Source organism: Amphibalanus amphitrite, unplaced genomic scaffold (genome assembly GCF_019059575.1).
Source record: "Amphibalanus amphitrite isolate SeventyFive unplaced genomic scaffold, NRLGWU_Aamphi_draft 000529F_arrow, whole genome shotgun sequence".
In the NCBI taxonomy this organism is placed as follows: domain Eukaryota; kingdom Metazoa; phylum Arthropoda; class Thecostraca; order Balanomorpha; family Balanidae; genus Amphibalanus; species Amphibalanus amphitrite.
Window position 1 is genome coordinate 408,160 of NW_024882023.1, and position 22,375 is coordinate 430,534.

Here is a 22,375-nt window from a genome sequence, read left to right on the forward strand (position 1 = left end):
CGTCCCTCAGCTCCCGTGTAGCCGGGGACTCGTCTGCTGGAGCAGGGGACGTGTGGGTTGGAGAGGAAGGCTACAGGGAAGGAGTCAATCGTCACTACTGTGTGCAGATCAGCTGATCGCCGAGAGCCACCTCTGTTGACTGTGCGATTTGTGTTGGTCCTGGTCTCTTCATCAAATATCTCGAAATGGCGACGACAAACGTACTGGGTAGCTGTGGGCTGCTAAGGGGGGAAGTGACCGTGTGGCACTGCATGCGTTGATTCGGTCCGCCGAACTCACGATTTCGACTTCTCTGACATTGTAACTGAGCGCAGCGCCGGCGATGTAATAGTCTTGGTATGGCCAACGCTGCACGCCGCAACGTACAAACAACAAATAATCTGTACCTATTCGTCACGTTGGTAGCGGTACCAAAGTGTAGACACTGACCAGTGGCCGATGGCCATACAGCTACTAGACATAGAACCCTTCTATTTCTATTGCCATGTCTAGTGCCTCTTTAGTGCCCTGGCCTGTACCGTGCGTTGAGCGAATGAACGATCGCTGTCAGCCGGGAAAAGGGAAGTACAATCACGGATGATATCTCGAGAACTCGCAAGGCGTCAACTCGAGAACTTGCGTCGACAGCCATAGGGACTGCCGGACCCAGCCGGACCGATGGCACCATTATGACGAACCGAGTCAGCTGCGTCGACGTGGCCGAAGTTCTGGGCGATCACCAGAGAAACGGATGTTTTTGTTTTGTTGGGTTAGGCCCTTTCGGTCCAATGAGACCATTTCAGAGCCGGGAGGATGATAGGATACAGGGGGAGACATTGGTCTGGGCAGGCACCCTAGTGAGTCGCCGGGGCTGAGCCCGTCTATAGGACAGGCCACCCAGCCCCAAGGCACTCACTGCACCCGGCTACGGGGTGCGCTCCCTCGGGAGGAGCGGTGCCGCTCAAGGGAGCAGCCCGCATGAGATAAAGGAAACGGATGTATATTCTTCTACTGCCACAAAGACCTGTGCGCCAACCGAGCAGTCAGCGTGGAGGGAGCCGGCGGGGCGCGTCAGGGAGCACCAAGGCCCTATTGATAGGGCCTGAGCCCTGAGCTCATATAGGGCCTTAGTGCTCATAGGGATCGCACAGGGTCTGAGCGGCACCCCGACCGGCGGTGGAAAGACCAAGGCCTAGAAAAGACCCCGACCGCCTCCATGTGTATGGGCGTATGTGTATGTTGGTGAGATAATGTAAAAACCCGTATGTATCATGTCCCAGGTGCTCATATAAATAAATCGAAAACTGCATAATTTGCACTAGCTTCACCCTAGCCGAGACTCTATAGACACTAGCCAAAATGAAGCGTACTAGTGGTTACTTGTACATGCAAGAGATGTCGCTACAGATGGTCACGTGACCTTGTTATTGTGGCGGCCATTGCTGTCGACGAAGAGGTTGCGCAGAGGTTACGCCGTGGATGTAAACAAAAGAATTTCCGAAGTTTGCCAGGATCATCCTGAGTCGGTGGAAAGTCAACTGTAAGCCGGCCAGGTGAGTTTCATCTTTCTTTGCTTCTGGGTGCGAATGGCTCAAAAGTAATAATCCATTCGTTGCATTTTTCTGCGCCGAATTTGTAATGTTTTGTGTCACGTCAGTGTTCATGCTCAAAAGCACCATCATTTGGCGTCACGATTATGGATCACTGTTCAGTCATTGCAAATTAAAAGATGAGTTAATTTGCTAAAAGCTTACTTTCACTCATGACGGTAAAATGGCAGTACTTGTTTCAAATGTTTTATACTGATTCACCTCTTTCTACTGTGACCTTCGCTGGCTTACAACAGTTCAGCAAAACATTTGCCAATATTGCCATTTATTATTTTGCCTTGTAACTCATTGAAACTTTTTTCAAGCTCAAATGCACTTTGTGTGATGTGTAGTGTTAAGTTTTATTTTCAGTCCTTGTTGTTGGATGGAGGGCTAAGGCTTGATGCGAGCAGGACTCAGACTGGTTGTTTAAAGGAAATAGTTCACATTTTAACATGGGTTTTGAACTGGAATAGCAGTTCCGTAGCTTGGGCTGAGATGAGCATAAATCAGGAGCTTTTACAGCCCAACGATCACCCTAGGCAAAGATATTCTATTTCTCGTCCCGAAAAATGTGTCTTGCGTTGAGGATGTGTGCCTTGCATATATTCGCATCCAGTATGAAACGAGCATGGGTCCCGAAAATTCTTCAGAAACTACAGTAATTATCTACGAGAACTCTAGAGAAATTCGCTCCAGTGAGGCGCTCCAGTAACAAAAGCACGAGCAGATCGCCCAAATGCCGGTGGCCGCGATAATTTTCAGTTTCTGAAGAATTTTCGGGACCCATGCTCTTTTCATACTGGATCGCGTGTGCCTTACAGAAACTGAAAAGTTCTTCCTTTATCAAAAATATAGAAAATAATCTTTTGTTGTAAAAAGGTTTTATTTTCTTTGCTGATCATTTTGAACATAAAAAATCACAAATCCATTGCAAAAAAAATAATTTCGTGAAAGTGAACTATTTCCTTTAAGCAGTTAGATAGGCAGCTAGGCTAGGTGCCCTGGAAGTTCACTGGAGGCTCTGGTCTATAATTATTGCACACATCAACATGTGACAATTACAAAGATACACAATGGACTATTGACTGTCAATTTTACAATTTAGGTGTAGAGAAAATAACATTATAATTTCTAAATTTTTTTAACTAAAATTGAAAACAAATTTTGTTTGTGAACCATCATCATTCTTTTGATATCCCTGACACCAATCTCCAGAAATCTCCAGATTGCATTCCTGTGCCTCCAGTAAAACTTGCTATAGAGCCTCTAGTCAAGAAGGTAAATATTGTCAAGAATTTCAACTGGAGGTGCTCAGCCAGGCCAATATCCTAGGATAGATTTGTGATCCAGAGCAATCTTTATGTGCCAGGTTTCACCTTTTTCTTCCATTTAGTTTTTTTCCCTTTTTCTAAAATATCAGCTTTGCTGTAAAAACACAACGGGTTTGTTCCCGTCGCTCCTCTAACCTCCTCCAAGCTCCTCTAACCTCCTCTCGTTTCAAAAAATCGTTCCCGTCGCTCCTCCAAGCTCATCCAAGCTCATCTTGATTTCACATCTTACCACCACTATTTGCCTCCTCCCTCATCCCAAACGAAAGTTGGTTTTTTGGAGGAGGCTCTTGCGTAGACATATTTGGCGCACGTAATACAAATGTGAATTGTTTATAAATGAGATTTGTGGGAAGTAGAAATGATTTTAGTGATTGATGACGATTGGATATCTTTAAAGGGACCCTCCCACCTTCAAAAAAGTTTATGAATTGGCATGAAAGTGATGTCGCTCGGTTCAGAAAGAGCGAAAACGAATATCTACCAAATTTCACCGAAAAATATTCACCGGTTTTCAAAATATTTGACTTTTACTTTTGTTTACTTTTTTGGGATCTCCGCTGTTTCTAGCGACTTTATTTTAGAAGTGCGGCGTTTGCGGCAGATGTTGCGCGCAAATAGCATATACCACCGCGTGCTACAAAACGTTTTAGTCAAACATTTAAAAGTCGTTAGATATCTGCGCTGACGTCACACATTCAGAGGGGTATTCCTAAGCATTAGCCCCTCTGAATCAAAATGCTGCAATTTTGAAATTCAATATTTCTGATTTAAGGCATTTCTCGATGTTGTGAGTGCCGAAACCGGTAATTGTGAGCCAGGGACCCCATTTTGGCTATCTCAACTCAAATCTAATGTTAAGGTGGGAGGGTCCCTTTAAATAGTAATGTTTCATATTAATCTAAGGTTATTTTATTAGAAAGCGATTATTATCTCTTGATTTATGTTTGCGCGCCACAAATCGCCGACCGTTACAGCCCGCAAACAGCTGATTTCCTCGCGAAAATGTTCCCGTGGCTCCTCTGAAACGGCTCTCCTCCAAGCTCATCCAACCTCATCCGAGATTTTTTGGGAGGAGCGACGGGAACAGACCCGTTGAGCTGAGATTTTCATTCCAACTGAAGTTTGAATGGGTGTTTTTTTTTTTTAATTTTGTCCCTTGCAAACTGTAGTGTTCCAGTCCATGGGCAGATAATCTGTACCCAGCCTGCACACCTGATGCCTGTCAGTTGCCTTCTCTAAGTGTTGTCAGGAGAGGACCGGTCAGTCCTGTCTCTGTGGGAATAGAAGATATAGCTTCAGGCAGGAGCCAGCAACTGGCTGCTAAAAATGAGAGCTTGAGACCATAACAATCCACACATATCATCTTCAATGGACACAGAAGTGTTCATCAACTTCATGCTCAATCTTACTCTGGACAAATATTACACCCACACATTCTCAGCAGCTTGATAGTGTGTGCATTGTGCAACATGAGCAGAATTTAACTACTTAGGCATACACATTACACTACTCTCCTTAGGAGAGTCTCCTACATATGCTACAGCCATCTGCTACGCAATGTGTGGCCTGAGTTTAATAGTTGCCATCCTTTTCGCTGGGTGCGCAGGGCTCTGCCGAACTGGTCTCCACAAAGACGTAAGGGGACTTTGTTTGGGTATGTTGTGTCTTAAGCACTATGGTGGCCATGTACCTGTAGCTGGCTGTCATGGCCCCTGTCGGTAGCTGGATGTGGTGGCCCTCTGTAGCGCTATGATGGCCCTCTGTCCCGCCAGCCACCCATGGTGCAGCTGGCTGGCTCGGTTGCCAACCTGAGGCGCTGTGCCTGCTCGTTCTCGGTGAGTCTCGATGTCGGTCTCACCTGCTTCAGAGGGCCTCGCGCCGACCGGCGCCGCGGCCCGGCCAGTACCACGCTGTGCTGAGAGGCAGTCTGTGCTGCGGTCGCTGCATTAGACCAAGCTTCTGTAACTGGTCCAGGCTGCTTCATATTGGTTTGCGATTTTTGCACTACTTGTCGCTGTTCACTTGTCGCTGTCGCTTGAGGTCCCACTCCCAGTTTTTGTAGTTGCGATCAAGATACGCTTTTTTGTTGCAACGTGTCCTTGTATTATTTTGTTCAGAGTCTCACATTCTCTCATCTGAGCCGCTTCTGTTTATTCTTTGCGAAGGTAGATTGTAGAGGGAATGATATTGCATCTCCCATTTAGTGCCATCTTGTTTTTGATGAGGCACTTTTTGCGTTCGATGCGCTCTTCGCGAGCCTTTCACCGCTCACGCCTGAAGAAGGCATAAAGATTCGCAATTCTACCGTCACCTGCCAGATGTAGTGGCCTGATCAGGTGTGCTACTGCTCTCAATCAGGTTTCTACTCATGCACCGGTCACGCACACCTGCACCAAACGTAATTGTGCATCACGATTCCGACTTAGCAAACATGAGGCGCTCACTTTAAAGGAATGTTCCACATTTCATAGATATTCGGTAACATGTGCCGTGTTGCCAGTACGTCGGGCTATTTCTGCAGGAAGGGCGGCCTACATATGACGCGTGTTTCTAGGTATTCCTTGCATTGACCATATTCTGTGACAGTGGTAGGGTTTCATCAGTGGTAAGGCCCAGCGGCTTCCTCTACGAGTGACCCACTTCTGGGTCTCGAGCTGCTCCAAGTAGCCAAGCCTGCTTACATTGATGAATCTGATAGTCATTGCATTATTTGCATATGCCACATTGTCGTCGCGTCAGTAGCAGCTCGGAGATTATTACTGACAGATGGTCTGACGTTTATAGTGCCCCGCCCCCGGACCAGTGCCCCACACACCCACCTCGGCATCTGAGTGGGCCGGCCTCATAAATAAACACGGCGTATCGCCCGGCGCGGCGGTCTCATGGGCCGGCCGCGCCCCCCGCCGGCCGCGTCCTTGAACCGTCCTCCGACCGGCGGTCACTGCCGACACTCTGACCGATGACGGACGGATGGCGGCTGATTAATCTCCTACCCTGTACCTGTTTGTTGAACTGTCTGTCCAAAAGCCGTGTGCAAACGACAGTTCGGCAAGTGCTGTGTTGTACTGAATTAAGAGGGACTTCTTGTCCATTTGCTTGAGACTGAGTACTCAGACGGCGACGTGCTGACTGGAGCATACCCTATTTGTTGTTTGGTCCAGTCAAATAGATGGTGTTTGATTGTACTGCTGGCCTTGGAATTCTCGACACAGCTTGTATAATTCAAGATTATGTAAGATCATGCAAGTTCTGGACTGGATTTGCCCGGCGCGCGGCGTTCGCCTGTTTTCGGCAGTGTCGCCGCTGTTGTTCAGCGTGCTGCGGTTTTACTGTGTCGCTGTGGGCGGCAGTGGTCACATTCTGGCGGCTCGTTTCGCCACACGGCGGGCGTGGGTGCCGGATGGCATCTCTGATCTCGCCGCTCTGCCGTGCCGCCCAATTGGCTTCGCCCCGAGCTCGGCTCAACCCCAGTGCTGCGGCGGTGACGCATCGACTGCCGTGTTCTGACCGGCCCCGGAGCGTCACTGCCACGGCAGGTGTTGTGCCACCTCGGATACCACCTGGTCTGAGCTGGCCCGGCCCGCGGCGCCACTGACTTATGCAGGAGGGCTGACGAGGGTTCGACTGCCACTCCCTCCCCGGAGCTGCTCGGACAGACTCGGACCGGACTGGAGCTACTAGGTCGGACGCCGGCTCACAATGCCGCGCCGATAACTCGATCGGACAGCCACTGCATTGTGCAGTGTGCATAGAGCCGGGGTAGCGTGCCGTGTCCGATCGGGCTCCGCTCGGCGGGGGGGGGGGAGGGATTGCACCGGTCGGCAGAGGGGCGGGGGCCGCCGAGCCGAGAGGCGGCGTCACGTGTCAGCACACGGCCGGCCGAACCCATTAGTGTCGGAGCACGGGCTGGCGCGACACGGCGCCACGGGCCGGACTCGGTCGCACGGTACTCTCCGGCAGGCGACGGCGGATGGCAATTAGGTGCCGGTATATATCCTCCCAGTCGGAACTTGTTGCTATCCCGGCAAGCTATAAGGTCTGCTCACTGCTCAGTGCTCAGTTCTTGCTCCTGCACTGATCTCGCAAACCTCAAACCTGGCCTCTGCACTGGTGCTCGGGAACTCTTTCTCTCTCTCTCGAACTCTCGAACTCGGGAACGGGACAATCGTGACCGTTGCTTCCTGTGTGGACGGGCGTCTTTCCGGCCTCCCCGGTGCCATCTTTCCGATGCTCCCCGGAACTGATGGCTGTCGAAAAGATGGCGCCGTTTCGTGTCGGGTCAAAATGGCCGCGCTCGTTGATATGCAAAGGTTATCAATGTGCCGTCATCGTGGATGTGCTCTGCGGAATCCCGGCTCCGTTCTCAGAGGCTGCTGACCGGCCATTCTGGTCGGCGATTACACAATTAATCTGCTGCAAGTCTGGATTTGGCATTCTGATTATCAGAGCATAACGGTCTGGCCCGGCCCCAAAAGGCAATGCTGCCATATCCCAAGCAGGTCGAGGTGCCTCCGCCTACCGACAATGATCAACGATAAGTCTAATTAACTATGACAGTTGTGAGTTGGTCACGTTCTAGGTTGTCACACACGACACACCTCGGTGCGAGTTGACTTGTTTTTGGGGGACATCGGTTCGAGTTGTCCGTATGGATAGCGTCGGTGCTCCCATTTCCTGTTTGCTCGTTCCGTAACATGCCGTCCTGCGCCGCTGTGTCGTTCTGTCCGCCGTGTTACGCCGGGCGCCGTGTCGCCTGTCTGCCGGCCGGCCGGTCCGCGGTGCGGCGCGGCCGCCCCAGTCCCCACGCCGTCAGTGTGCCGGTGACGGGCGGCGCGCGAGCAGGCGCCGGCCGGCCGGCGACCAGTGAGTGCTGTGCAGACGCGCCGTCAGTGACGTGTGTCGGGCCGGTGATCGATTGCGCCCGGCGCACAGTGCCAGCCGAGACGGACCCGACGCTGTCGCCATGTACGACTACCTGCGGATTTCATACTACCTATCGGCAAGTGCTGTGGGGGGCGCCGTGGTTGGGGGTCAGCGGGACGGGGGCACGCCCACTGCGTCGGCCGGTCGATACGGGCCGGTCGGCCGGCCGGCGTGGACCGATCGGTCACCTGTGGCACCGCCGGCCGTCAACTCTCCGCTGTCCAGACGGCCCGCGGCGGCACACCGGCGGCCTTGTGTTCCGGCTGAGCGCGGCGCCGGTGGCACCCTCGGCCGGTCCACGGGAGCCGAGTGTCGCCGCTTCGACGGTCGATCGGCGCCGACCTCGACGGTTCTCCTCACTCCTCCCTCACCCGCCCACCGGCCCCGCGCGGCTCGGCCTCCACCCTTTCACCGGCGCCGCGCCGGCCGGGGCTGTTTGCCACCTCGCTGCATTGAACTGGTTGTGAAGTGTGCCCGCGCAGATAGGCGAGCGTCCCTGTTTGCCTCGCCCGTCTCCGCTCGGAGAGGCGGCGCGACCTTTCGCGTACACTCGTGCACTTTCTCCCAGGCGCGGCGCTGGTACACAAACAGAACCGGCTCTAATGGTGCCGGGAGGGCGGGGTCGGCGTCCGCCGTGGGACCGCGCTGCCCGCCGTCTGCCCGTGCGCCCGATCCCGTCTCGCCCCAGTAACCGAACCCAGGTGAGACAATGTTCTATATACCCTGGGTGAGACTGCGCCCACTCCTCGCGGTGGGGGAGACAGCGGCCGGGGCGTTGGACCGCCCCTGTGCTGACCACGCCGTCGTCGGCTCCGGAGGCCCACGTCGCTCAGCGGGCCGGTCACAGCGGCCAGCGTGTGTAAAATCAATCGGGTGTCGGCCACCGGCGAGTGGGGAGCCGGGGAGGTCTGCTGGCCACTATACCCGGCGGCGCTGGGGCTGCACGGGCCGCTCGCGGAGGGTGGTCAGCCTCGGCGCCCGCCCCGTCCGCTCCCATGCCCTTCAGGTGACGCCGTAAGCGGAGCCGGCTGAGGCTGACCGAGTGTCCCACACAAACACGGCCTGACTCACTGTTGATATAACCCCGCCGACGTACTCAGCGCGCAGTGCGCACACAGTCATACAGTCGTTCACACAGGCACGCAACGACCGTATGTGCGACTGCACCTCGGGACGTACGGCCTAGACACACATCGCTCAGCGTTCCGGCGAGCTGACGCAGCCTGTGACCTCGCCACTCGTCCCGCTGTTGAGGCGGGTCGCCGGGCGGACCGGTCCGGCTGCACGCAGAAGCCGCCCCTGCCGGCCGTATTTATCACACAGCGAGAGCGCACCGGCGCAAGCTGCTGGCTGCCGGGCGGAAGTGACGGCGCTGGCGGACAGAGCTGTCATCCCCGAGGAAGTCGATGACTGAAGCCTGTCGGCGCGGCCGCCGAGCCCGAGCACTTGGCCGGGGAGGGGGGGGGGGGGCGGAGCGGGCTTACGTCGCAGTTGCAGAGGGCTGCGCTGCGCAGTTTGGTGGAGCTGCTGGTCGTGCCGGCTACGGTCGCTGCCGGGCCTGGCGCGCTGGGGACGGCGGTCTGCCTAGAGGGCCTGCCGCCACGCCGCACACTGGTCGGAAACGCCCTCACGAGAGGCCACGGGCGATTCCGGAGTTTCGGATTATTTTTTATATAGATCGATTTGAAATTGATCAAATTATTATACTTAGGCCAAAAAAACTAATCCGGGTGACCAAAAATAGCTGTAATCAGCCCCCGAAGATGGGGTATCCCAGAACTCGGAAACTGACGCGGAGCAAGAGGTTTCTTGAGCCGGATATTCAGAGTCTTATTGCTGATAGACACCAAATTGAAATCCCACATATTATGCATCAAAATGTTCGTTATGAAGTTGCCGACTGGTCAGTGCAAAATTTTTGGTATACTTTTTCCCTAACTAAGATGTACTATAGATTTTTATGAAGGCTCTCCTACAGTGATTCTGGAATATAACTGCAAAGTTTAGGTAAGGAAACAACAGGTAGTCCCATCTAGTTCCACTCTGATTTTTTGTGAGATGAAGTAGGATTTAAATCTACACCAGGGCAACATAAAAGCTAATTGCGCATATTTGCGCAAAATTTGCAGGAGCCGCTCTTCCTAGCCAACTACCGCCCGCCCCGCCCCAGTTTCGGCTCGGCCGCCGCGCCCGGCTTACGCTGACCTGTGTGGCCTGCACGCATCCATGCGTAGTTGACTTGTCATTAAAAACAGATGCGCTTGAGTTTATGAATTTTGTGAAAAGCGCGTTATATGTATGCATTTATGTATGTATTGACATCAAAAGCCTTCCACATATTGCGTGGCGATTACGGCTTGCATTTAGAGAGCCTTGCTATTGACAACCATCACTCGGCTGAAGAAAGTGGAAATTGAAACCTTCGTGAATATAAGACGCTGCAAATATAGGACACCTGTCACTGACGTCGGGTTACCTTGGGCCGTCTTTTTACATTAGATCACAATTCCGGTATTTAACCCTGGCCGGACCGATTGGTTTTCTACATTGACCGGGGAGGGTTGGTACAACTCCCTCGCCGTTTCGCCTCTAATTGAGCTAGAGCCTCGCGGAAAAAACAAGCTTGTGTGCCGTTATGAGACGCAAAAATTAGGTACTACCCGATTTTAAGGTCTTAGGTCAGCCAGTGACCTCATAGGTCAGGTAAGTGCCACAAGGCACATGCTTGGTTTTAGGTTAATTACTTTGCCAAAAATGGTCGCACTGCCACGATTTTGGCATAATCGTGTTTGTCTAGCTCAGGCGCGTTGAATGCTATACTTGGTGTTCGGGTGAAGTCAACTTAACCCTCGCCGGCACAGGCCATTTTGCGTCCTTCGACGGCACAAGGGTTGGTACGACCCCCCCCCCCCCTCGCGTTTGGCCCCTGATCGAGCTAGAGCCTCGCAGAAAAAAACGAGCGTGTTGCCCGTCACGAGAGGAAGCCGATGATACCCAATTTTAAGGTCCTAGGTCATCGGGTGACCTTCCAGGTCAGGTCAATGACCCGAAAACCGGGAAAATCGGGACATGTTAGAAAGTCGTAAATTGTGGCTGCTATGTGGTTTTCCGGGGTGCTGATCACGAATATCGTATTAGTTTTGATCAGAGATGATGTCTTTAAGCATTTAGACCAGGTCGGGTCAGGTCAGGTCACGTCAACCGGTAGGGGTTGTGACGGGTATTCGTAATACGTGTCAACCGCCTCTGACAGCTTCGTAACATGTTACGAAGGCGCCAAAACTACTTCGTAAATGTTCAAATGGTTGCTAAATTAGAATTCAGCTCCAAAAACTAGCCTAGAAACATGTAAAACTCGAAAAAGTGAACCGAGGTCACCCGAGGTCACCAAAGGTCAATGACCTGACCTGACCTTCAGGTGACCTTGACACCCATCCTAATGTATGGGAGCAACATCAAATCACATGTTCGAAAGTTTGAAACCACGAAAAGCTTGCAAACGCGCGGCTAATGCGAGCCGACATACGCCGAATCGCGATTTCGACCAAACATGGTCACGGAAAAGAGGTCACAGGTCAAAGGTCATTGGGGTCAGGGTCATGAAATTTTCTGGGTAGGTGTAAAATTGATCAATGCGAGGGTACTGAAAGTTTCGTCGCGATCGGCCGCTTTTTACGCGAGTTATTGGCGAAAAACCTTAGGGGGGTTGCATCAACCCCCGTGCCTGCGAGGGTTAAGGTGTTAACCTCGGGTCAAGGTCAGGTCGGAGCCCCTCAGGTCACGAAAATGGTTGAAGGAGGTCATATCGCATATCACTCGATTCGGCAGGTCTTCCTGAGTCCAATAGTGGCTTTCCCGACTCTCTAGCTCCATCTGATCAGGAGTTATTGACGAGAAACTTACATGGCCTTAGTGACGTCATAAATGACGTCACGCAAAGTCAACGATGCTAAAGTTAAGCACTGGACTTGCAAGAAGTGCACGAAACCATTCCCGGTGCCCGAATAGCAGCTCCCAATTTCCCTTGTTGACTTAAAGTGGTGCTAGATCCTGTATTATACTCAATTATGACGTCATAACTTAACAGATTCACGTCATATATCTAGTGCTTGACATCCAAATGATAGCTTACATATGACAGAGAAGGTATGCAAAGTTTTATTAAGTTTGCTTCACTAGTTGTGGAATAACAAGCAAAAAACTTTTGCGGAAAGGCCGCTGGCCTCTCGCTGGAGCGTTTCCGACCAGTGTGCGCCGGGGGGCGCAGAGCATGGCTGACCGGGAAGCATTGTCGCTGAGAGGACATGTGTCGAGTCTGTCCTACGTCCGAACTACCGGGGCAGTCCCGGACCACGCCCCTAACTAGTACGATACGCCGCCTCTCATCTGTCGTCGATCGGCCGTCGACTGTGTCCACCCGCCGCCATCCGAGCACCGGCTCCGTGCCGGCGCCGGCGGCGGTCCGGCGGCCGGCCGGAGCGCCTGCCCTTGAGACAGCCGGCCTGACCTTGAGCCGGTCCGCCGCGGCGGCCGACCGCTGCCGCCGCGGCTCCGATAGAAGCCCTGAGAGCTGTGATCGCCGGCCGGTGCGGCAGCGAGCTGCAACTCAGTGGGAGTCCAAGGAGCGGAGCTTCTGTGTTCAGCTCAGAAACTGAGCCCGGGCGGTGGTCTACGTCCTCGGCTGGTGCGCTGAATACCGGCCGGATTAGCGCTAATGCAGAGCTGCGGCGTGCCGCTGCCGTGACCATCCCCGGGATGGAAGCGGCCGGAAGGCTCCGGATGCCGGCCTGGTTTCAGCTCTCGGCGGCGAACTCTGTGACCGGAGCCGCGCCGGGCGACCGGACAGCGAGCCGACCGGCGCGGCGGAGCGCGATCGATATATTGAGTGGAGTGGACGTGCCGACCGGCGACCGACTGACCGGGCTGGTCAGCAGTCGGCTGTCACTGCGTCCGTGTCGCGCTGCCGCCCCTCCCCTCCCCTCCCCTGGGAGGGGCCACCGCGCCGCGTGGGCGTGTCGTCTGGCCTGCTCCCCTCCGTTCCCCTGGGAGGGCCGTCGCGCCGCGTGGGCGTGTCGTCTGGCCCGCCCTGCAGACTGCGGCGCGGCGAACATCGATTTTAGCCGGCTGTCCCGTCAGGTGCGGCAGCCCGGTGGCAGGACACGTACACAGCTGTTAAATATAGCCGGTCGGGCTCATAGCGCCGGCAGTGCCATCCCGGCCGGACGCGACTCAGCTCTGCCGCTCGACTTGTGTTCGGCCTGGTGGTTCCCAGAGAGAGCACGGCCCGGCTGCCGGGAAAGGGTGACTGTTATTCGGGGTCACGGCCGCGACCCGGCGGTGCCACACTGATCACCGGGCGGCTGAATGGGGTCCGGCGGGTCACAGGGGAATGAATCCACGCAGAGGGTGCCTGGTGATGGGTGGCTATGACCTCAACTTGTCGCGGGAGCTACAAAAACCATGTTTGGTTTGGCCTATTGCGCGTCACACTTGATTCCTTTGCGACTACTTATTTATTTAAACTGTTTCGGCATGTTTTGCTTTTATTTTCAATCCATTTCTCATTCAAAATAATATTTTCTTCAGGCTGGCATAGGACTTTACTGTCTGCCACGACTGGGTATCAATCTGCCTTTGGACGGTCCGGTCACGCTAAAGCCAAATCACGACCACGGCGCTGCGGCAATTCCCGTCCACCGCCAGCTCGGTTCAATTGATAGTTTCTTTTTCAGCGTCTCGTTCCCGTGTCCCTCCGGCGTGACGAAGCGTTTTCAGCACCATGAGGCTCCGCGTTCTTTTACCCTTTCCATCCACCATCACCGCCCCCCGGGTGGGGGGAGGAGGAGGTGTCTGTCGGTCGCGCTCACCTTGCCACGACCTGATGACACGCGCGTTTGGTGGACGGGCTCCCTGAAGCGCCGTCGAAGCTCCGGTCGTCACCGCCTCAAGGACAGCGCGGTTTTGTCTGCGTCGTCGCCGGCGAGGTGACGAGTCAGTCTGGCCGGCGCGTAGGGCTCTGGGCGGGCGCAGACGGCGTGGGACCGGTGGCACCTCACCGCGCCGCCCCCGGGGTGCCGACGGACGCCGGGAGCAGCTGGTGCGCGGGCCACACGGGTCCGGCAGCCTTGGAATGCTCGGTGGAAATGTCGACTTATCAAACCGCGGACAGGTTATTGGCGAAGTCGTTAATTTGATCGGCGGCGTTTCTCACCACCAGGCCTTTGATTTCGGAGCGACTTTGTTACCATTGGGAGGTAGGCACTGTGAGCGCTGGGTGCCGCCGTGGGAGTGGGCGGGCCGCCGCGCCGGCTCGCCTCTGTCAGCTGCAGTGGGCTGTTGCCACGGACGGACGGCCACCGGAATCTCGGAGCGGCCGAGTGGCTCTGAATGTCGAGCAGGGAAGGGCGGGGGGAGAGGGACGGGCGGAGGCGGCGGCAAAGGCTCTGAGTCGGGCCGGCCGCGGTTGCCTCATCGGCGTGCAGGCCGGCCGTCTGACAGCGCTGGAGACGGCGGCCGGTGACCTTTCGCCTCCGTCCGTCCGCCCTCGCCATCGTCGGCGGTCCGAGAGAGCCCCGCCCACTGCGGTGTGTCCGGTCTCGGACGAGCCGCCGCCCCCGCTCCCGCCCCCGCCCGCCGGGGTGTATCCGGTCTGGGACGAGCTGCTCGCCCCGCTCCTCCCCGCCCCGCTCCGCCCCGCCCCTTCTTCGCACGCGTGTCTTGTCGTCCGCGCCGGCGCGTGTCGGTCGGACACTATCGGGCGCGTGCCCAGAATTGTTGCGTCAGCCTCGGACGAGTGAGGCGTCGCTACGGCGCGCGCACAGGCGGCGCACCGACTTTTTGTGCGGCGTCTGGGCTGAGGAGCCGTACACCGACCGGCTGACCGCCTATGCCGTGCCTGTCCGTAAATGGACACAGCTGTGGTGGATAGGGCGGGCTGGAGAGGCCGACAGGCCACGGCCCATTACCGACATAAAGGGACGGGTTTCGTCAGCACTTGCATCAGCGATGCCTGTTCATCATGTGCGGTGTGTCATGTCATTCGACTTTGAGTACCTTAGTGTTTGTGTGCTTGTCTGGTAACATGCCCCATGTTGTAGACCTACGGATTTTCGTATTAGGATCCTAGCAGTCAATGGTAGCGCTCACAAACGCTGCTTGCATTTTTCTTCCACAAGGGAACTGCAGACCCCATGATTCTTGCTCAGCTGCTGCTATAGCTGCTAAAGGCAGGCAACTACGAGATATATCATTTACCCACTCCGGACGTTGGACAGTTGCCCTTCCGGTGGCTCTGTTATTTCAGTCATTCTGTGGCCTGATCAGTGCCCTTCCGCCTTCTGATGCCCTTCCTGACATTCCTGCTCGCCTTCCGCACCATTCTGCCGTCTTCCTGTGGCGGGCAGGGTAGGATGTCCGGCGGCAGAGGCGGCGCAGGGGGCGCGCCCGGCCGCTCAGGTCAGAGCGGAGCCGGACACACAGCACACAGCTCGGTACGGACGCCCGTGGTCGGCCGGCTCGCGCGCGCGATAGTGCTCCGGCACCGGCCGCTGTCGACGGCAGGGCAGTGCTGCGGCGCAACCGAGTGGGCCCTGCAATAGTTATGGTTTGGGCCGGGTCACTGTGACCGTTTGTATAACCTTGGCGGCCGCAGGACCCGCATACCGTTCAGCAACGTCAACCCAGGTGTTTACTTGTGTGGCGAGACTGAGCCAGTTTTAACTGGTAACGTTTGAAGTTCATGAATGGTGGACGGGACTTTAACACTTTCCGTGTTTTGAGATGGGTGTGTCGGCCGACGGCCGTCATAGGAAAATCGCATCGATCGTGTTTCGTGGCACGCTGCCTCTGTCTGCTGTGTGTCTGTATCCGCCTATAGTTTGGCCTGCTGTCGGTTGACAGAGGGACGAGACGACAGACGTCAGTGTGACCGGGCGTCTGGAGCCGTGTTCTGTTTGGCATTTTCCGACACAAATCCAGCGCTTCCTGGCTTTGATGGATGACCGCTCCTCATCTACATATTTGATTGTTTGACCTCCGTCGCTCTTCTCGAAAGCCGGAAAAAAACATGAAGGAAGCCGCTGTGTTAGCAGTGCTCTCCAGACGGCGGCGTCGCCCGCCGAGCACACAGCACCGGCTCCTTGTGTCTGTGTGGTGTTTGGTCTCTTCACCCCCCCCCACCCCCACCCCTCCGCCTCACTGTCACGAAGTGATCGACTGGGCTGTCGGACCTCCGCCATCCCCTATCTTACCCTGACTACGGCTGGTGACCCCCATTGGTATGGGACGACGGTCACCAACGTATCAGCCAGTCTGCCGACAAACAGCGCGTCCTGTTTTGACGGGGCGCCGGTCAGCTGTGTAGAGTAAGGGCGCTGTGCCAGCAGCAGATTGGCCGACCGGGCCGCCGCGCCGCGCTGTAGCGGCTCCCTGGCTGCCAGCTCAGTGGGGAGCTGTCCCAGCCCGCCCGGCCCTCTGTGTCGGCTGTAGTCGGCTGAGTCTGAGCTGAGGGGTGTATCACAGCTCCCCAGCTGCCAGCTCAGTGGGGAGCTGCCCCAGCCCGGTCCGCCCCCCCCCTGCCCCCCCGCCTGGCCCTGTCGGCTGCAGTCGGGCGGTCTGAGCTGATGGGCGTGTGTCACAGCTCCCCGGCTGCCAGCTCAGCTGGGGGCTGCCCCAGCCCGGTCCGGCCCTCTGTGTCGGCTGTAGTCGGAGGATCTGTAGCTGACGGGCGTGTGAGAGGCGGACGGCGGCTCGGAGCGTGGCACCCACCACCACATAACGTCCGTGGGGCAGGCCGACTGGCCGTGTTTGGTGACCGCTGTCCGTTGGGGCAGGCCGACCAGCTGTGTTCGGTAGCCGTTGTCCGTTGCCAAGGTTACGGTCTGTGCGGCCTGTTATGTTGATGGAACGGTGACTGATGATACGGCTCGTAATGGGTAAATCCGCTGAGCGATCGCTGTTTTTAGATGTTTTCGTTACTCGAGGCTGAGGGATGCGTCGTTTTGGCTAGGTCTGGGCATAAGGATTTTTGATCCATGTTGGATGGAAGGTTGGTATGACGCTCGAGATCGATTCGGTTAAGTGCACCAGTATCGTTTACCTAAGCTGGTAAAAACTTATGCTCTTCGTCTTGGATGTCAAATGACCACTGGACCCGTTATTGTCGGCAGACAATGGCAGTCATTGAGTCCGGTGGCTCGCTTCATGGCCGTTCCCTCCAAGTTTGTCCATTTTACAGATCCTCCAAGCCAAACGTGACGCACGCAGCGATTTGCTAAATGTTCTTGGTGATCGACGTGGGCCTAAACCCCGATCATTAGGTAGCCACCCCACCTGACAGTGAAAATAGGATAGTTGCGAAATGAAATGAATGCGGGAGGCTGCGTGGTTGGGAAACGGGCGGATGTTGCCGGGCGGCGGCCGCCTGTTGCGCCATTCGCTGCCGCCTGGGGTCGGGGTCGGTGGTCGATGGATACAGATCCTTACCCCCCCGGTCTGCTCTGTCGGTGGTCTCTGATACAGCTCCTTACACCCGGTCTGCTCTGTCGGTGTCTGTGAGGCGGCTGATGTGCTCCCTTTTCCCGCAGACGATGGAGCCTGAGGAGCCGTCGGCGCTGGAGCACGAGATGACCCAGCTGTCGGGCGGCAGCAGCGAGCCCTCGGCCGCTCCGCCGCCGCCCCAGCCGCCGCCGCCGCCCTCCCTGCCGCTGCCGCCGCCACCACCACCGCCGCCGCCGCCACCGCCGTCATCCGAGTGTGCGGTCCAGCGGGCGCCGTCACCGGCGGCCTTCAGCGGCGGCCCGGGAGCTGCCGAGCCGGGCGGGCCGGCGGCGGCGCGCGCCTGCCACCAGCAGTACCCGAAGCGCGACTGCGTGCTGGACGCCGAGAGCGCCGAGGCGGCCGCGCTGCTGCCGGCGCCGTTCCGGCTGCTGCACGGCGAGTACGTGGTGCGCGCCGGCCGCGTGGTCGAGGGCCGCCTCTACCTGACCAACTACCGGCTCTACCTGCAGGCCGACACGGCCAGCGGCCTGCTGAACGTGCCGCTCGGCCTGCTGGAGACGGCCGAGACGCGCGACATCTGCTACCTGCACGTCCAGTGCAAGGACGCCAGGGCCTTCCGGTGAGTCCCGGACGGGACGGCACGGGATGGGGTGGGACGAGACGGGACGGGACGGGACGGCACGGGACGGGACGGGACGGGACGGGATGGTTTGCAGAACTGTGGAAGTCCCACCAGCCTGCCGGCACGTTGGAGGTGATTTGTGGCCGTTTTCCCTCCCCGCGGCCTGCAAGCTGCATACATATGCGGCAGTGCAGGCCGACTGCTAACCAGATACCCAAACACGTCGGACCTTGGCCCCTGTTCTGTGGGCGTTTGGCCGTTGTTTCTGTCACCTTTTATGACGTTAGCAAGGTGTTACCCACCTCCACTGTGACGCAGTGCGACCAATTTTAATTATGGCGTTACTTGACTTCGAGACGTGAACTATTTGCATTTCTGGGGATGGATGGAGAGGTGTCGGCTGCCGCCAGCTCGCTACTTTTCACCAAACGCGCTTGAGCTGCCTAGCGCTGCGTAATACGTAAATAGCGCCCGTTGGGCCTTGCGCTCCGTTTTTGCACTCAGCCGGCAAAGCTACTTTGACCAATGAGTTATCGGGGCTGAGCGGCCGGGTTGTGCAATGCGGAGCTTTTTGGTGAATCGCCTTGATGGGTTTGATGAACGTCTGGGCGATTACGAATTTTTCTCTAACGAATCAGTTAGATATCAGGTTGTCCGATCATGGGCAACGCTGTGCATAAAAGTTGGATAGGCAACAGGTTGTCTGATCATGAGCAACGGTGTGCTTAAAAAGTCATGTGACTGGAGCCGGAGCTGAATAAGTTGTTTTGTATTGGCGGTCTTATTGGTCCTGTTCAATCCTGCATTTGCTACTCTGTGAGTACCGTCCGTCCGTCCGTGTTCCCTGTAGCTCGGCGTGTGAGTGACGCAACGCTGTCTTGTGGGAGGGGTCGCACGCTCTGTGTGACCCCCGCTGACCCCGCGGGTGGGGCAACTCGGCCGGCCGACCGGGCGCTGGCACGGCCCCGCGCGGACCGGCACAAAGCCGAGCTCGCCAGGCCGCTGTGCCAGTCTGCTGGCGCCCCGCGCCGGGCGTGGGAGGCGCCAAACATACTCGGCAAAAAGGGACCACAAAAACGGAGCGAAAAAGCCGGCCATAACACCGTCCCCGGCTGGTGGCGTTCGTTCGCCTGCGCCGCGTCCGTGGATGGAGCGACATCAGGCACTGTCGACAGAGGCGCTCCATCAGCTGCCCACTACTGTGTGATATTATTGTCCCCCATAAGGGACAATAAGCTGGGCTGGGCTCGGTAGCTGAACAACGCCGTCAATCGTCAGCGGCCAAATGACAGCGTTACATCGGGCTCCAAGGCGCTGTCGATCGACCACCATGAGACGCTGGCGCAGCTTTCACAGGACGTCAGATGCTTGGTCAGGTCAGAGCGTCGGGGTCAGTCGGGGTGCTGAATTTCATTTGAGATGCTGGTTTGCTCGTGATAAACAATCAGCGCGCTTCTCATTGGAGTTTCAGTACTTGACTCTCGACAAAGACGTTCAATTGTCTGACCTTCGTGCAGGCGATAGCGTGCCTGTGTGTGTCGATCTTTCGACGAGCAACTGTGAAGTGAACTGTCAGTTACGTCTGTTAGCGACTGGGTTCGGTCTTCACGACCGGGCCGGGTCAGTGACCAGTCCGTGGCGACGGCATCTGAACAGGTGCGATCCATCATATGCGCCTCTGAGACGAGACATTCCAGCATCCCGTGACCGCGGGGCACCCCATCAACGCTCTATCACGGCTGAGCCATCTGGGCCAGTCTGTACGGTATGGTGGTCACCGCTGCTGCCTCCGGCCGTGGGACCACCTTCTGGTGTCTGAACTGAAGCATCTCGGCAGTGTCGGCACCGTCCGCCGCTGCTGTAGGCCGTGAGACCAGTCGCTGAAGGCGGAACCGGAGCAGCTCGGCGCCGGTCAGCCGCTCCGGCTCAGCTCTCTGTGTGACGTCACAGCCGTCCGGCCGCAGCGGGCCGGTCTCTCCCCAAAAGGCCGGGTCCGGGCCGGGCAGTGTGCGGCCGCGGCCCTGCAGCCGGTCGATAGCGGCCGCTATCCGGGAGGCCGTCCCGATCCGCGCCGGGCCGCCGCGCCGGCGATCGGACCACCAGAATTTTTAGACGGTTTTAGCGGCGTGAGCCTTCTAATTTATGCGTCTGATTGGCTCAGGTTTTTGCGGTTGTATGTAAATCTGAGCGGTTACCGCGGGCGCTGCATGCTAATGACACTTGGGCAGCGGTGGTTTAACACGGTGGCCTCGGCCAGCCACCGGGCACGGGACCGCTGCCTTATGGGGCTATGGATCTTAGTAGTCTGGACGGGTCGGGCCGCTCCCCCGGTCAGCTGGGCGGGTGGGTTGCAGTCAGCTGAGTGGGCGTGGCGCCTTCAGCTGAGGGGCGTGTCACCGTCAGCTGGGTGGGCGTGGCACAGTCTCGGCTGAGGGGGCATGGTACAGTCAGCTGAGTGAATGAGATGTCCTCAACTGGATGAGTGGCATTGTCAGCTGATTGGGCGTGGCATCGTCAGCTGAGGGAGTGTGACGCCGTCGTCGGGGGGGGGGGGGGAGAGGGTGTTCGTCAGCTGACGGCCCCATTCCTGGAAATTGACGGGTTGTGAAATATTTCTTAAGTGTTCTTGGTTCTTATTTACAAGTTTTTGGACGGATATTCTTTCTATTGAAATATCATAGCGACCCGAGTATGTTTGGATGGTTTGTATTTGTATTTATTCCACTAACAGTAGAATTTAGTGCTCAAGCTACTACCAGCCGCGACAATGGCCGTCACAAAGCACCCACCCGCTGTCACCTCTCCGATGGAGGCAGGGCTGCTGCAGCACAGTCCGCGTATGACAGGTGCATGTGCGTGCGGCGGACGGCGCGGCGGACTTTCGCCGAACTGCCGGCGCGTGACGTGCGTGTCGGGATGCGTGACGGCGCGCGGCCGCGGCGGTCCGCCCAGTGACGGTCACTGCACTGTCCGCCCAGGGGCTGCACCGTTCTGTGCTGCAGTGGCTGCCGGCGACGACATATGTGGCCTGGGTGCTGCAGCTTTTCCCAATGTCTACTGGTGCAGGTGTACTGGTATCACCTCCCGAGCTGTGTGAAAGATTATTCTTTTCGATCATGGTGTGCGGAATGGCCAGTAGTGGACAGAGTTGAGTTGTTTGCAGTATGGAGAGCTATTGCGGCTCGTTCTTTGGTTTCCTCTTTCAGTGGGGTGGGAGGGGGAGGGCTGGTGGAATGCAGCGACCGGGCTGTGTCTGTTTACCGTTTTGCCACAAAGGAACGTCCGGCCGCGCGCTGGTCGACTGACATGCTGACAGCGAGCCTCTCTGGGGCGCGGGGCCGGATCGTATCTCTGAGCCGGCGCGGCCAGTGGCGGCCTTTGTTGTCGTGCCATGCGGCGCGCTGTCGTGCCGTTTATCAGGGCAGCGCTGCTGAGCACGCGCCGCGCCCGGCTGGCTGCGGGCCGGCCGAGGGCCTGTCGGGGCGGATAGTGTCAGTGGGGTGTGTATGGCGATCGACCCCGCTGGTGGGGCGCGTGACGCGGCGCCCGGGGTGCAGCTGAGAGCCGCCTCACGGCGCGGCTGACGTCACCGGACGGTGACTCACGCCTCTGTCTGTCTGCCGGCGCGGCAGGGCCGGGCGGACGGAGACGGCGGACCGGTCGGTGTCGCAGCTCCGTCCGCTCGCCGCTGTCTGTCTGCCGGCGGGGCCGGACGGACGGGGACGGCGGACCGGTTGGTGTTGCAGCTGCGGTCCGACCCGGCTCGGTCCGATTCTCTGCTCCGTGACGTCATGGGGCGCCGGTCGGCGAACACGAGTCCGCTACACCGCCGGGTGTCACCCAAGTACCGCAAATGGAGCGGCATGCGACCTTGGCAAACTATTTATAGCGGCGGCCGGCGGCGCTGTCATCGCTCGCTCACGGGGTGATTAGAATAACTGGATGACGCGTTGCGAGTCATGACTAGTGGTGCTGGGCTGCTGATGTTGCAGTTCTATACGAGCTGCAAGCGAGCTACGAGCGTAGGGTGAACTACCGAGACTGTTTGGCATTAATATTGACAAGCTAGTATGGGTGAACGTTGAGCACGGATAAGACAGGTCAAACGGATCATTCCGAACTTTATACAATATACAAGTCTCATTCGTGATCATCTTGACCTAATAACATTGCAACTTATCCGTTTCACTCCGCGATTTTCTAGGATTTCCGGATCTCACTTGCCGGATGTGTGCTGAACTTGGCCGCTTTTGCAGGGAAGTTGAACAAGTTTCAGATTCCCGTGCCACCTTTGAGAGGCGTATTGCTCAGAGGAAGTTGTGTCTAGTTTCCACACTCGGTACGCTGAGCTGCGCCCCCTCTCGAGCTGGCCGCCGCCGCGTGACGCGGAAGTTGGTCTGACGGCGCTCCATTCCAGTTCTGCTGGCCTG

At 57.0% G+C, this 22,375-nt stretch overlaps 1 protein-coding gene across 3 annotated transcripts in view; it reads left to right on the forward strand.

Moving 5' to 3' along the window:
- The first annotated feature begins 1,420 nt into the window (after positions 1-1,420).
- Positions 1,421-22,375, forward strand: part of LOC122393315 (myotubularin-related protein 3-like) — a 50,194-nt gene continuing 29,239 nt past the window's right edge. The window contains exons 1-3 of one of the 3 annotated variants that reach the window (XM_043389231.1): positions 1,421-1,532; positions 4,675-4,737; positions 17,410-17,942. In XM_043389231.1, coding sequence (XP_043245166.1) covers positions 4,681-4,737; positions 17,410-17,942 — 590 coding nt within the window. In that variant the 5' untranslated portion in view covers positions 1,421-1,532; positions 4,675-4,680. Of the gene's footprint in view, positions 1,533-4,674; positions 4,738-7,726; positions 7,902-17,409; positions 17,943-22,375 lie in introns of those variants that run through there. The other 2 variants (XM_043389233.1, XM_043389232.1) reach the window with 2 other exon arrangements.